The sequence below is a fragment of the Eutrema salsugineum genome, unplaced genomic scaffold (genome assembly GCF_000478725.1).
Source record: "Eutrema salsugineum unplaced genomic scaffold, Eutsalg1_0 scaffold_16, whole genome shotgun sequence".
NCBI classification, from domain to species: domain Eukaryota; kingdom Viridiplantae; phylum Streptophyta; class Magnoliopsida; order Brassicales; family Brassicaceae; genus Eutrema; species Eutrema salsugineum.
The window spans coordinates 1046669-1060618 of NW_006256858.1; the positions used below are offsets into that span (position 1 = coordinate 1046669).

Genomic DNA, 13950 nt, shown 5'->3' on the forward strand with positions numbered 1-13950 from the left:
TCTTGATGAGTAATGAGAATGGAATAGGGAAAGTCTTAACCTTTTACCATTGATATGATTCAAACTAAATCAGAGAAAATCAGTACAACAAATAAACAAAAGTGTGTGATTTTTTTTAGTTTTCCGGATTTGCCATTGGGAGTGATGAAGGAGGTGGTGTCCAGAATTGGGCATTTTTGACCTTTGAGAGGCAGCCCAATACTTCCAAAGGAGTGATGTCTCCAGTCACAGTAACCTTCTTTGAAGCAAAATCTATGCTGAAGGATGTCACACCTGCTTATTGCCAAAAACCCATTATAATTAGCTTAAACCCATTTAACAATGGTACATAAACCGGTTCTATTTGGATGCACATTTACCAATTTCTCAACCTTGTGCTAGACGAAACTGCTGTTTCAAGCTATAGAGGTAAATCAAGAAAGTAAATTTGAATGAATCAAATCCCTCTTACCCTAAACCAAATTGGCCAGTACGCGAATTGAAATGAACGATTAAGAAAAAACTAAATTTCTTTTTTCATAAACCGGCGATACACAAGATATCTAGACCGATTTGTTATCTATCCTCAAACAGATCCGAATCCTGGATAATGCTGGATAGCCACATATAGTGCTGGATAATCACGGATAATAATGGAAAATTTGGAGTATCCCGTACCAAACACAAAATATCCTGTTTATAAATAGTCACATTAAATACTTATAGTATATAATATGTTCAGGATAATATTTTCATGTTTTTAATATTTTTTTTATAAGAAAACACTATTTTATCAGAAAATAAATACCCTTTTTCAGATTTTTAGTCAAATATAAATAAGAAAGTAATTTTAGTGAAATAATCAGATTGGGTACATGGATAGCCGAAATGTTTGGATCGAGTACAGTGTTCTCCACCCTAGTCTTCTATACCAAACAAAATTAACATGAAACCAAAAATGTGTTTTGGCAAAACATGCTAATACTATATATATATATATATATATATATAGTTTGGTAATCAGATCTCTTATACTAAAAGACAAGGCTCCCTTAAGTAAATAGGTATGTGTTTCTCTAAATAAGAAAATCTAGGATAAACTCATAAATACCGTAAAAATCTAGAGTTTCTCTAAAGGTAATAAAAGAAGATTTACCTTGCATTCTGGATAGATGTTTCTTGACTTTGCCTTCACAGCCTCTGCAGTGACAGTGAAGAGACACTCTAAGAACAACCACCTGCACCATTCCAAAAAAAAATAAAAAATACAGCCTAATCAAATCTCTCTTTTTTTATATATATATATATATATTCATGCCACTCATTGCACGGTAAACGACAAACTTTGCTAGACTTGCCTGGTCTGAACCAGAAGAAGTCTTCTTCACCTTCTCTTCGACGGCACTACCAGAGCCTCTTTTTGGCCCAGAAGCTTCACCTTCCTCCGTTATAGCCGTCTCCTTACCATTTGACCCGGATAAAGAAACCGGCGGTTCGGGTCCAAGAAGATACCTAGTAGAACCAGGAGGGGTTTTGGTAACGTCACACGCGGGTCCAGCTACGCAGCCAAAACTCTTCCTCGCTAAGCTAATATTATCACTGCTTATTAGCTTCAACAACGACCCTGAGTTGCTCCTCCTTCCTTTATCCACCTGAATAATCTTCCCATCTCCGGAGGAGGGTGATGCGGGTATTCTCGTCATTTTAGAGAGCTGACGGTACGGTGCAATGTAGTCGTCGCCGGAAGAGCACGGTGCCGTGAAAGATCTCCGACCATCTTTGATAATCGGGTTGTGACGGTCTATGGCTCGTGCCGGGACACTCCGTTCGTCGTGGTTAGCCGTAGCTGTCGATGCTTGCGATGCGCAAAACATATTTGCCTTTCGTGCTTTCTTAACCTTTTTTTTTTAGATAGAAGCTTTGCAGAAATAAAGCTCATTAATATATATAGAAACAATCATTTATACGTTACATATATGTATATATGTGTATGTGTGAGAGTAAATTGATAATGCGTCAGTTTGTCACATGAGCGTGTAAAGTGTAAGGTCAGAGTAACAGAGAGTTGATGGTAGAAACGCTCTTGTATTGTCCACATAAAACACATTAGAAGTTGAGATGTCACTATTGGCTATTTATGTGCTACATTACATTTATTCTTCCTTGGATATATTCATATGTTTGCTTATTGAATTCGACCGATCAGTCTTTGTTCAGAAGTTGAAAAGATTATATAAAGGGTATAGAAGGGAAGACTTTAATTACAAGTTTTTATTTTAACTAGGTAGAAGGAGAATGAATACAGCAAATTAATTAAAGCGATCTCTGATTCCTTTTATCTCAAGTTCTAACAGACTGGAATCAACACTATCGAACAAACACCTAAAGTGGAAACAAAAATGCCTACCGCTCATTTTTGTAGCTCAATCAGCTCTGCCATTTGCTGTAAATTCCTCTCTACATTTGCATTCTATATAAATGCCTCGATTAATTCAAAAAAACTAATTTTATGCATCTGCATTTATATTCGAATTTTCTTTATTTCATTTTTTTTAAAATGAAACAAACACGAAACAAAAATTAGAAAGCTTTAACAAATAGTTTTTGTTTAAAATGCTAAATGTTATTGAAAAACAACAAACGGAAACAAACAACCGAGTCCATCAGATGCCTTTTAACATTCCAAAAACCTAATGTTTTGTAACTTTGTATGAACCGAGGGAGTATGCCCAATACAGATATAATGTGAAGGGTACAAAGGCTAATCTTTGTGTTAACCGAGAGAGAAATTTACTCTTCTTCCACTAAAATTGAGCCCAATGGGGCACTAATAGCAAAATCCATTTAAGACAACGAAAAAGAACAAGTATATTAGCTAATAATTGGTAAATAAAACAAGAAACATATATAGTTACCAATTATTAGCTAGATCTCAATTAGGCACACTGCACAGTCTATAACACTAATTGTATATATATAAGTTACTCAAAAACAATAAATTTTGTCCAAAGAAAAAAGTTATTCAAAAACTTGACCTAAACACTTGAGAACTAATTAATGCAGCTCATAGAGCCGACCCAAACTTATCAGAGGCTTTAGAGGCTCTACTCCATTTTTTTTTAAATGTGTTTAATTTTTTCAAAATAAAAAAAAAAGAAAATAAAAATTCTAAAACAAAATTTGCTAAAACTGATTTGGGCTTTAAACCATGGCCTACTTGGCCTATGTCCTGGGCCGGCCTTGGCAGCTCAGGATCAAGAAAGGACGTACCAAACAAACCAATTGTTACTACATATAATACTCATCGTGATCATAATTTTTTTTATTTGTTTGATTTGTTTGGTAAACGTAATCCCAGATTTAATTACCATTACATTTTGTAGAAAGAAAGTTTAAAACAAAACAAAATATACAAAATTTAAGAAACCCAACTCAATGAATTCACTACATGCGAAGGAGGCTAATTTTGTTCCCTCTACTTTTTTAGGTCAGAACGAGAAATTGTCATTTTGGTGAATCTTTTTTTCTTCAAAAAACTTCAATTACTAGCTTTTTCTTAGAGATAGAAAATGAAAACAACTGATAACGATAAAAGAAATTTGGATCAAGTTGTGCACTATTTGTACATGGTTATTTTTTTCTTCAAAAGACTCCTGCTCTCCCTATTTTTTAAACAAATATTCAATTTATGATTCTCAAAGATCCAATATTTGCTTCTTCTTTTCATTATTTTTTAAAAACTTGATTTAGGGTTTCAATCTCTAAATTTAACTTTCCTCTTAAAGCAGAAATGTCTGTCATTCGGAAAATGATAATTGAACCATTCACAGCAAGGTCAAGACTGAGCAGACTCAAATACATTTATGATTTCTGATCAAACAATTAACCTTTGTTTGTGGCACCATTTAGCCCAAGCTCCCACAAATCCAACAAATTCAACGGACTTGAGTCATTTGGTTTCCATGTATTTATTTGGTGAACAAATCCAACTATTGGCCCAGTTATCGAACTCTATCTGTTTTTTGTTTTGGCAAGCCCAAATATAATATAATAATTCGTTTATCTTAAGTTGGACTTTAATGTCTAACAACTAGTGGGCTTTATAAAAAGACTCTTAGATCGAAGAGATTTTAGATTTTTAGTGGAATGTAGAGAAGATATGGAATCGTGGTGATAAGTTGCTAGGAGAGAAACAAGGAATTATCCTTATGAGATTTGATTCTTAATATCTTTTTTTTGTGAGATTTGATTGATCTAGATATGGAATTGGTGATATATAAATTATCCTGAGAAAAAAATCGATTTGTGCTGATTCTACATTATTTATGCTCTGTTCTTTTCTATACTCTTGCAAAAAATGTTTTATATTAGATGCAATTTTGTTGGTGATGTTTTTTCTCAAATGTAGGGACAAACGCAACATACAAAAAAATGACGTGTAATACAAGTTAAATCCATATTACTGCGCTTTAATCTTAGACAACTAACTTTCGGCTATTCTAAACTATCACTATCGCTTATCGTTATTTAAACGTACTAATTTATCGAACCATAATTCAAAACTATTTGAATTAGTATGACAAGACAGGATTATTTTAGATAATTTCAGAGTCATACAACAAAACGGGGATGTAGCTCATATTGTAGTTAGATAAACGATAATTTTTCTGCCTTAAGAGATACTGATCTATTCGTCTTACAGAACTTATTCAGAAGCAACATGAATCCGAGCACCGAATAAAAAAAAAAAGAAACAATGGAAAAAGAGAAGCGAAAGAAACGTATCCTAAAGAAGAAAAATAAGAGAAAAAGAAAGAATTCTCTTACTTGGACCAAGCAACTGCTTCAATATCCGTTTGAGCACTTGTGTACAATTCTAGCCTCTTTGCAATCGAAGTCCTTCGCTGCTGAACCGCAGAATCCTCATCCAACAATTTCGACAATTTGCTCATCTAATTTCAACACAAAACCCCTTTTTTTATAGATTCTTAATCATCATCATCATCATATATGTATACTGTCTCAGTATTATGTAGTTTAGTTTGTACATGGTTATTTTTTACCTCTTTTCTGGCCAAGCTCAGTGAAGAAGTAATCAAGGAGGCTTCGTTTTGCTTCACGGACTTGACAGTAAACGATGGATTTTGGTATGGAGTTTCTCAACCCGGCGCAGACCATATTCACGTAAGACAACACATATTGGAACCGATTCTTCTGAGATAGGCATCGTTGTATCTGTCGAAAATCGAATGTGTCGGGCTCCCGCCTTTTTTCAGAATCTTGTGGGAGTTTCCTGAAGAACTCGACTGTTAAGTAACCAGACTCCATGTCTACTATAGCAACAGAGTTGCTTTCCTGCTTTCACCTCTCATTCGATCCAATGAATCAACCGCTGCACCTGATACTTCCACTCTCGATCAGTGTTGGATATTGTTTCAGTTCCTGTTGCATGCGATGAGACTAAACACATAATTATGTTGTTGTTCAGTTTGTGAGTACCAGCAGAGACTTATGTGCTACATATGTGCTACATTACATTTATTCTCCTTTGGATATATATATATATATTCCATATGTTTGCTTATTGAATTCGACCGATCAGTCTTTGTTCAGAAGTGGAAAAGGTGATCAAAAACTAGGTATGGAATATATCCAAAGTAGAGGGAAGACTTTAGTTGCAAGTAGACATGGAACTTGCAACTAAAGTATTTTATAGAGGGAAGACTTTAGTTGCAAGTTTTTACTTTAAACTAGGTAGAAGGAGTTATGAATATAGAAATATTTATTGAAGCGATCTCTGATTTCTTATATATTTCAAATTCTAACAGACTGAATCAACTCTATCGAACAAACACACCCAAAGTGGAAACAAAAATGCCTACACCCGTTATTTTTGTAGCTCAATCAGCTACCATTTGCAGATAATTCCTCTCTACATTTGCAAATGCCTCCATTAATTTTAAAACTAGTTTTATGCATTTGCATTTATATTAGAGTTTTCTTTGTTTCAGAATTTATAAAATATGAAATATTTTTCTATTCTATTTTTTATAATAACAAAAATGCAAACACGAAACAGAAATTAGAAAGTTTTTGTTTAGAATACTAAATGTCACTGAAACACAACAAATGGAAACAAACAACCGAGTCCATCAGATGTCTTTTAAAAACATTCCAAAAACCTAATGTTTTGTAACTTTGTATGAACTGAGCGAATATGCCAATACAGATATACAAATGTGAAGGGTACAAAGGCTTATCTTTGTATGAACCGAGAGAAAATTTTACTCTTCTTCCACTAAAATCGAGCCCAATGGGGCACTAATAGCAAAAATCCATTTAAGACAAAAAAAAAAAAAGAATATTAGCTAATAGTTGGTAAATTTGATTGAGTCTTGGTGAAAGAACAGATAAAAACAAAGAAACAAGAAAAAAAAGAGCAGAAGAAGAAGGAACAAAAAAGACGTAGCAGAGCTCTTGCAAAAGAGACTATACATATATCAATCATTGCAGAAGAAGGGATATAATACTAATATTTGTGACTTAGAGACCTTTGCCTTCGTCTTCGTTCAAGATTCGGTTACGGAAGTCACTAACCATACGAGGCAGACCCTCTCGCAAAGAGATCTTTGGTTCCCAGTTCAGTAGTTCCTTTGCTTTGCTTATGTCCGGTTTCCTCTTGTGAGGATCATCCGCTGTGTTCGGTCGAAACTCAATGGTCGCGCTCGGGTCAATCACCTCCTTCACCACCTGCACACAAAGTTCCCGGTTCAGGATGATCCCAAGCTGAGTTAATTATGATCAAGTTTCTAGCATAAAATCCGAAACAAACTCAAATTCTTCAAACCAAAACTGAACCGCACCGAAAAACCGATTGACTAGAGCTAAATCTTCCCATTTGAATTCATTTCTCTATTTGTGTGGGAAAAAAAAGGAAGACGTAAAAGTAAAACACACCTCTGCAAGCTCAAGCATTGTGAATTCTCCTGGGTTACCAAGATTGAAAGGTCCTACGTGATCGTTTTCCATTAACGCTACAAGTCCCTCCACCTAGATAGTGAGATCTTGTTATATAGCAAGGCCATATAGTCTTTGACACCGCTTGGAGAAATCAATCAAACAGCAGAATGGACTGAAACAGAGGTTGTTTTACATACCAAGTCAGAAACATACTGAAAGCTTCGAGTTTGTTTTCCATCACCATAAACAGTCATTGGGTGTTTGCGGATGGTCTGCGTAGATATAAAACATAGTTCTGTGAGACTCTGTTTTTAAAAAAGGCTTTAGCGATGAAGAGTTGATGAAAGAGATAAACCTGGGCAACAAAGTTACTAACAACACGCCCATCATCAAGGCACATTCGGGGTCCATACGTGTTGAAAATACGAGCAATTCTAACCTGAAATTTGAAAAAGTAGTTAGAGACGACTCATATATCCTTGATACGGACAGAACAGTCATCAGTTCTAAACATTCCAACAAACAAACAAAAAAAGAAGAAGCAACATCATCAAATGTAAACATCTTGATAAACAGCAACAAGCTGATTTGGAAACTACAAAATTCCATGTGTGAATGAGTGTGAGTTGCAAAATGTATAATTTCTCAATTAAGATAGCTAAGAGATAGCAATATACAATCCATGGGATGATTATTAGATTGTTACCTCCACACCTGCACCTCGGTGATAATCCATGGCTAGTGTTTCTGCAGTACGCTTTCCTTCGTCATAGCAACTCCTCTCACCTATAAAAAGATATCAGTAATGAATGACCAACCTCTCGTTTACATATCTAATGAACTCAGGAGCAAATACAGAAGATTCCAACTCACCGATCGGGTTCACGTTTCCCCAATACGTCTCCTTCTGTGGATGTTCAAGAGGATCTCCATATACTTCACTTGTGCTGGTGAGCAGAAACCTTGCCCCAACTCTCTTTGCAAGACCCAACATATTGAGCGTGCCCATTACATTTGTCTTGTAAAACCATCGTTAAGGATCAACCACTATCTTCATCAGAATAAAAACTCATTGTCCCAATGGACGCATTTCATCACCAAAGATCATATAATAATTGCAAGAGATTCTACGTGCAACCGAAAAAAAACTGTGTGATTGAAACTAATAATGGTGAACAGAAACCTAATGATGCCTAAATTGAAACGGTGGATTTGCAATCAGAAGTGGCATTTAGGAAGCAAATCACGATCCATAGCAGAAAAACGATAATAGTAATCAAAAGGATATGATAGTCTTCACTGGATTATACTTGTAATGAACAGGTGAAGCTGGGCAAGCTAAATGGTAAATCTGATCCACCTCGAGGAGGATTGGCTCAACCACATCGTGTCGAATAAGCTCAAACCTCGGATTCGAGAACAGATGAACCAAATTATCCTTCCTACCCGTGAAGAAGTTATCGATCACAATCACTTCATCTCCCCTCCCGATAAGCTTATCGACGAGATGGCTACCGACGAATCCAGCTCCACCGGTCACCACGATCCTCAGTCTACGCCGTCCAATACCGACGGGAACCCGACCGGTTTTACCTCCGCCGTAATTAAAACTCATTTTAGAAGGCGAATAATTATCGACGACGGCGGTGGAAACAGATCTGGTGATGAGGGAGGTGGATTCGGCGGCGCCTAAACGGGAGAGAGAAGGCTGGAGGATGAAGAAAGTGGATCCGATCAAGATCCCGACGAGGATGAAGAGGAGACGCTGTTCACGGAAGAGGTAGTGGAGCGATCTGGGAAGGGATCTGGGATGCTTTAAGGCCTTGGGAGAGTAAGGACTGGATTGGCTCATGGGAATCGTCTCCTCGTCGCGCTTCGAGCTCATTTGCTTGTGAAGCTGCTTCATTGTCTCCGAATAGAGCTTCGTCGCCGGTAAATGAGATCTCAGAATTGCCGGGAAAAAGGTTTGGATCTGGACAGATTCAACCGTTTGAGAAGAAGAAGAAGAGGAAATAAGAGCGATGGTAGTTACACGGCGATTATTTGATGCGCCATATTGCAATAGTTCGCTCTCAAATTTTCCCTTTTCCTTATATATTTTTTAGTCAGAGAAATATATGTTTTTGACAAAAAAAAATTCCAACGATTTCTGTATGTGATTTACTTTGTTTTTTAAATGTGAATCTTTTTTAGTAATGTAATTAAGTTAGTCCATTACTTACTCTACTTATATGATGAAAATGTGATAATTAAGTTAGTTCATTACTTACTTACTTTACAGATTATTCTATACAATTTTTGGAACTTTTGTTTTGGGTAACGGGATTAATTAACATAATTTGTGTTTGATTTAAAAACACTCCTCGAGGCCTTTATACAATAGGCTTAATAACAGAATGGCTTAATAGAGGTCCGTTATACCTTAAATTGGGTCGATGAATCGAATGTTCCCGGTAGCCTTTAAAACTTTGATTCGTCTCCATACTCCAAATATATCATCACTCAGCAAGGAGGGAGGTATAAATAACTTTAGTAATTAGGCACAGCACCTGTTTCAAAGTAGTCTTTAACACACCAATGAAGCATAAATTAAGTTCAAATTCAATTATGATACATTTTCAACATTCAATTTTGGTTGGTAACATCCATCTGCGCAAGCAAAGTTTCATAAACCCATTTGAAAAGATGTTCAAACTTTACATTAACACATATACACACATAAGAAACAATTTCCTTTGAATTTATAAACCTTCTCAGAGTGTTTTCTAATATATTATTTCCGGATAATTATAAGAGTTGCTATATTTTTATATGCAGCAAAATATCCTCTGCCAAGCACAAAAACTCAAAGCAAACTTTTCAAAGAAAAAGTCTCACTAGACTAAACAGCTTTATTCTTAACTCATTAATATCTCTATTTAAGTGAACATTCCATAAAATACGCGTTTCGTTCGCTCAAGTTGATAGAGACAAGCCTCGTATAGATTAACACGATGGATGTTATTATATTTATAGTTTTCTATTAACTTGTGAGATTTCTTGTAAGAATGGGCTAATGAGAGTAAAATAATCAAGAAAACGGATATAACAGCCACACCAAACTTCCATATGCCTAATTATGTATCTAACTCGTCACGTTAGACTTTCTATTACATATTCCCAGTGACGATTTTTGTTGGGTTTTCGTGTGTAGCTCTACAACATAAAACTAGAAGCTGAACGTCTCCACGTTTTGATGCCACAATTTTCACATTCATCATTTCCTTTTTGTTACACCAGTCCTCCGTACAAATCCATATCCATTCACCTTATACGTTTTTTTTTGTTTTTGCTTGAAGGCTTCACTCACACATGAATGAGTAATCAAAAATACTTGAAAGATTACACGCCATTAGTTTCATTACGCCTAATGGCATGCCTTTCGTTAATCTAATATGATACCATGCCAAAATCCTAATTATGAGAGTATCTTTTGATTAACCAATTGCAAATACACCGCTACACTAAATGTTAAAAGAATTCCAGTTTATAAATGATTTGATAGTGATAGAAATTTGTAAATAAAATTTCATTTCAGGTTTTAGTTTCTCTTTTATTCATTTAGTTACTACTTTACGAAGGTAACAAAATTCACTAAAGCTAAAAACCAAACCATCTTCTTCATCAGTCAAACATTGTCCACACCGAAAAACAGTGTCTTTCGAGCCTGTGATTGAATATAGAAAACTCGTGACATATATAGATAAATACAAGAAGAATGGCAGAAAAATGTTACTATCGTCTTTACTGTCAGGACAATATACCTTGTACACATGCATGAATTTACCATTCTTTTTTCTTAGAACAATTCCGTAGAATCCGTATAAACCAAGTACAGGATGAAATAGACACGCAATATTATGAAGAAAAAAATCGGAACAAAAACACTTAACATAGGTTTTTTCACAAAGTACCTTAAGCCCCAAGAAAGAGACGTATGCATATACATATATGGAAAACTGTGAATGGATTTGCCCAACTCCTCACCTACTCGTTAACTTCATTCATATACATACACCCATACACAAAAAAGGCTACGTGTGTGTATGAATCAAAAGCTACAAAACCCAAAGTTAGATATTTAGAGATCACCAAACAAATTGACAAGTTTCTATCTCATTTATTCCATCCAAACATCCTATAAAAGTCTCATTTCTATCAAAACTATTTTGTGGGTAAAAAACTTTAGACACATTAGCTGAGAGGTCAAAAGGTTTTTAACCAGACGATATTTCACGTGATGTCTGGTTTGCTCGGTAAATTATCTCCGGCCAGACGGGTTGTAAACGGCGATGACCTTCCTCTGTTTTACAATGACCAGAAATCAGTGGATCTTCAGAGATGTCAAAGGAACACACCAAAAGTGTCTATCACACTTGCGGAGCTTCTCATGAGTGTGGAAGATGAGCAGAATGGCCATAGTCGGGCTTTGGATGTTGCGGTTGCCTCCAATTTCTGGTCCTCGGTTCCGTCTTATTCCCTGTCTTCTTCTTCTCCGTTCGTTCTTTCCTTCAAAGACTTGACTTACAGCGTGAAGATCCAGAAGAAGTTCAATCCAATTCCCTGTTTTTCTGCTTCTGATGGTAATGACATGGATATGAATACCAAGGTGCTGCTGAATGGTATCTCTGGTGAAGCCAGGGAAGGAGAGATGATGGCCGTTCTTGGAGCAAGCGGGTCAGGGAAATCAACGCTTATCGACGCATTAGCCAACCGGATTTCAAAAGAGAGCCTACGCGGTGCTATCACCTTAAACGGGGAAGTTCTTGAATCCAGCCTGCATAAAGTCATATCGGCTTATGTGATGCAAGACGATCTCCTCTTCCCGATGCTCACCGTGGAAGAAACTCTGATGTTTTCAGCTGAGTTCAGGCTTCCAAGCTCGTTATCTAAGAAGAAGAAGAAGGCTCGGGTTCAAGCTCTGATTGACCAGCTCGGTCTAAGGAACGCAGCCAAAACCGTGATTGGTGATGAGGGACACAGAGGTGTGTCTGGAGGAGAAAGGAGACGGGTCTCAATTGGAATCGATATAATCCATGACCCGATCATCCTCTTTCTCGATGAGCCAACCTCAGGCCTCGACTCCACAAGTGCCTACATGGTTGTCAAAGTGCTTCAGAGAGTCGCACAGAGTGGCAGCATAGTCATCATGTCGATACATCAGCCGAGTTACAGAATCTTGGGCTTGCTTGATAGGTTAATCTTCCTTTCTAGGGGAAACACAGTTTACAGTGGCTCCCCAACACATATCCCTAGATTCTTCTCAGAATACGGTCACCCAATCCCTGAAAACGAGAACAAGACGGAGTTCGCGCTCGATCTTATCCGCGAGCTTGAAGATTCGCCACAAGGAACAAAAACTCTAGTCGAGTTCCACAAGCAATGGAGGGCAAAGCAAAGCTCAAGACAGAGCAGAAGAAACACCAATGTGTCTCTCAAAGACGCAATCAACGCAAGTATCTCGAGGGGGAAACTAGTCTCAGGAGCAGCAAACCTGAAATCCTCATTTCAAACATTTGCAAACCCGTTCTGGACTGAAATTCTTGTAATTGGCAAACGATCTATGCTAAACTCAAGAAGACAACCTGAGCTTTTCGGAATCCGTCTAGGAGCTGTTCTAATCACCGGAATCATCCTAGCCACAATATTCTGGAAACTAGACAATTCCCCGAGAGGTATACAAGAACGCTTAGGGTTCTTCGCATTCGCCATGTCTACAACGTTCTACACCTGTGCAGAAGCAATACCAGTCTTTCTACAGGAACGCTACATATTCATGAGAGAAACTGCTTACAACGCTTACCGGCGATCATCATACGTCCTTGCTCACACAATCATCTCGATCCCAGCTCTAATCATCTTATCCGCTAGCTTCGCCGCCACGACTTTCTGGGCCGTTGGTCTCGCCGGAGATTCCGAGGGATTCTTCTTCTTCTTCTTGACGATCCTCGCAGCGTTTTGGGCCGGAAGCTCATTCGTGACGTTCCTATCAGGAGTAGTCTCGCACGTGATGATCGGATTCACGGTGGTTGTAGCGATCCTCGCCTATTTCCTCCTCTTCTCCGGATTCTTCATCTCCCGAGATCGAATCCCTCTCTACTGGATCTGGTTCCACTACCTCTCGCTCGTGAAATACCCATACGAAGGAGTCCTGCAGAACGAGTTCGAAGACCCGACGAAATGCTTCGTCAGAGGGATCCAGATGTTCGACAATTCGCCGCTGGGACAAGTTCCGGCCGCCGTGAAAATCAGCCTGTTGAAGAGCATGAGCGGCGTTCTGGGGATTAACGTGACGGCGGAGACGTGCGTGACGACGGGAATCGACATTCTGAAGCAGCAAGGGATCACAGAGATTAGCAAATGGAACTGCTTGTGGATCACTGTCGCTTGGGGTTTCTTCTTCAGGGTTCTCTTCTACTTCACACTCTTGATTGGAAGCAAGAATAAGAGACGCTGATTTACAATCTAATTTCTGTATATTTAAATAAATTTTTAAAAAACGAGATTAGAGTAAGTAACATAAAGGTTTGTCATATTTTATTTTCTTTTTACTTTCGAAAAAAATGTAACTATTTGTAAATTTTCTTTTCTTAGCTAATCCATTACTGATGTTTTTATGTTCTTTAAAATCTCTCGATGACATCATCTCTGTCTTCTAGATCTTCTTCTTCTTTCCCTTAAAGTCTGATATCTTTCCTATTTCTTTTATGATTAATCTTGCCATATTTATTTTTGTGGTCAAAACGATTAATCTTCTTGCCGTATATGATGCCAAAAAAAGGAAAGAAATTATCCATTTTAATGGGCTTGATAAATGTAATTTTAAGCCCAATATTCTAGTCACGTGTGCATGTTTTTTATATCGGTAACATCGTCGTTTGTCTAGCCTGTTAAATCTAAACCGTCGATTCAAACGATCACAACCAATCGCTACCGTTGAGTCTCGTCGGTTTCAGCATTTATACGATAGGG

General features: G+C 37.3%; 3 protein-coding genes across 5 annotated transcripts; 1 reads left to right on the top strand and 2 right to left on the bottom strand.

Moving 5' to 3' along the window:
• Nucleotides 1–52: 52 nt before the first annotated feature.
• On the bottom strand, nucleotides 53–1896 carry LOC18021479 (protein SODIUM POTASSIUM ROOT DEFECTIVE 3). Of its 3 annotated transcripts, none has more exons than XM_024157701.1 (3): nucleotides 1368–1896; nucleotides 1136–1217; nucleotides 53–273 (listed from the first exon to the last, which is right to left on the bottom strand). In XM_024157701.1, exons 1-3 carry the CDS (start codon nucleotides 1851–1853, stop codon nucleotides 116–118), a joined length of 726 nt encoding a protein of 241 aa, XP_024013469.1. In that variant the 5' UTR covers nucleotides 1854–1896; the 3' UTR covers nucleotides 53–115. The 3 variants fall into 3 exon arrangements, with proteins under 3 accessions (XP_024013469.1, XP_006403677.1, XP_024013470.1); XM_006403614.2 differs by having other exon boundaries at nucleotides 1338–1896; XM_024157702.1 differs by having other exon boundaries at nucleotides 187–273; nucleotides 1324–1896.
• A 4455-nt stretch (nucleotides 1897–6351) lies between these two features.
• On the bottom strand, nucleotides 6352–8996 carry LOC18021480 (UDP-glucuronic acid decarboxylase 1). Its single transcript, XM_024157898.1, has 7 exons — nucleotides 8228–8996; nucleotides 7813–7960; nucleotides 7646–7725; nucleotides 7295–7378; nucleotides 7137–7211; nucleotides 6937–7029; nucleotides 6352–6729 (listed from the first exon to the last, which is right to left on the bottom strand). Exons 1-7 carry the CDS (start codon nucleotides 8843–8845, stop codon nucleotides 6523–6525), a joined length of 1305 nt encoding a protein of 434 aa, XP_024013666.1. The 5' UTR covers nucleotides 8846–8996; the 3' UTR covers nucleotides 6352–6522.
• Nucleotides 8997–10998: 2002 nt separating this feature from the next.
• LOC18021481 (ABC transporter G family member 20) lies at nucleotides 10999–13617 on the top strand. Its single transcript, XM_006403616.2, has one exon. It carries the CDS (start codon nucleotides 11219–11221, stop codon nucleotides 13433–13435), a length of 2217 nt encoding a protein of 738 aa, XP_006403679.1. The 5' UTR covers nucleotides 10999–11218; the 3' UTR covers nucleotides 13436–13617.
• Nucleotides 13618–13950: the final 333 nt, after the last annotated feature.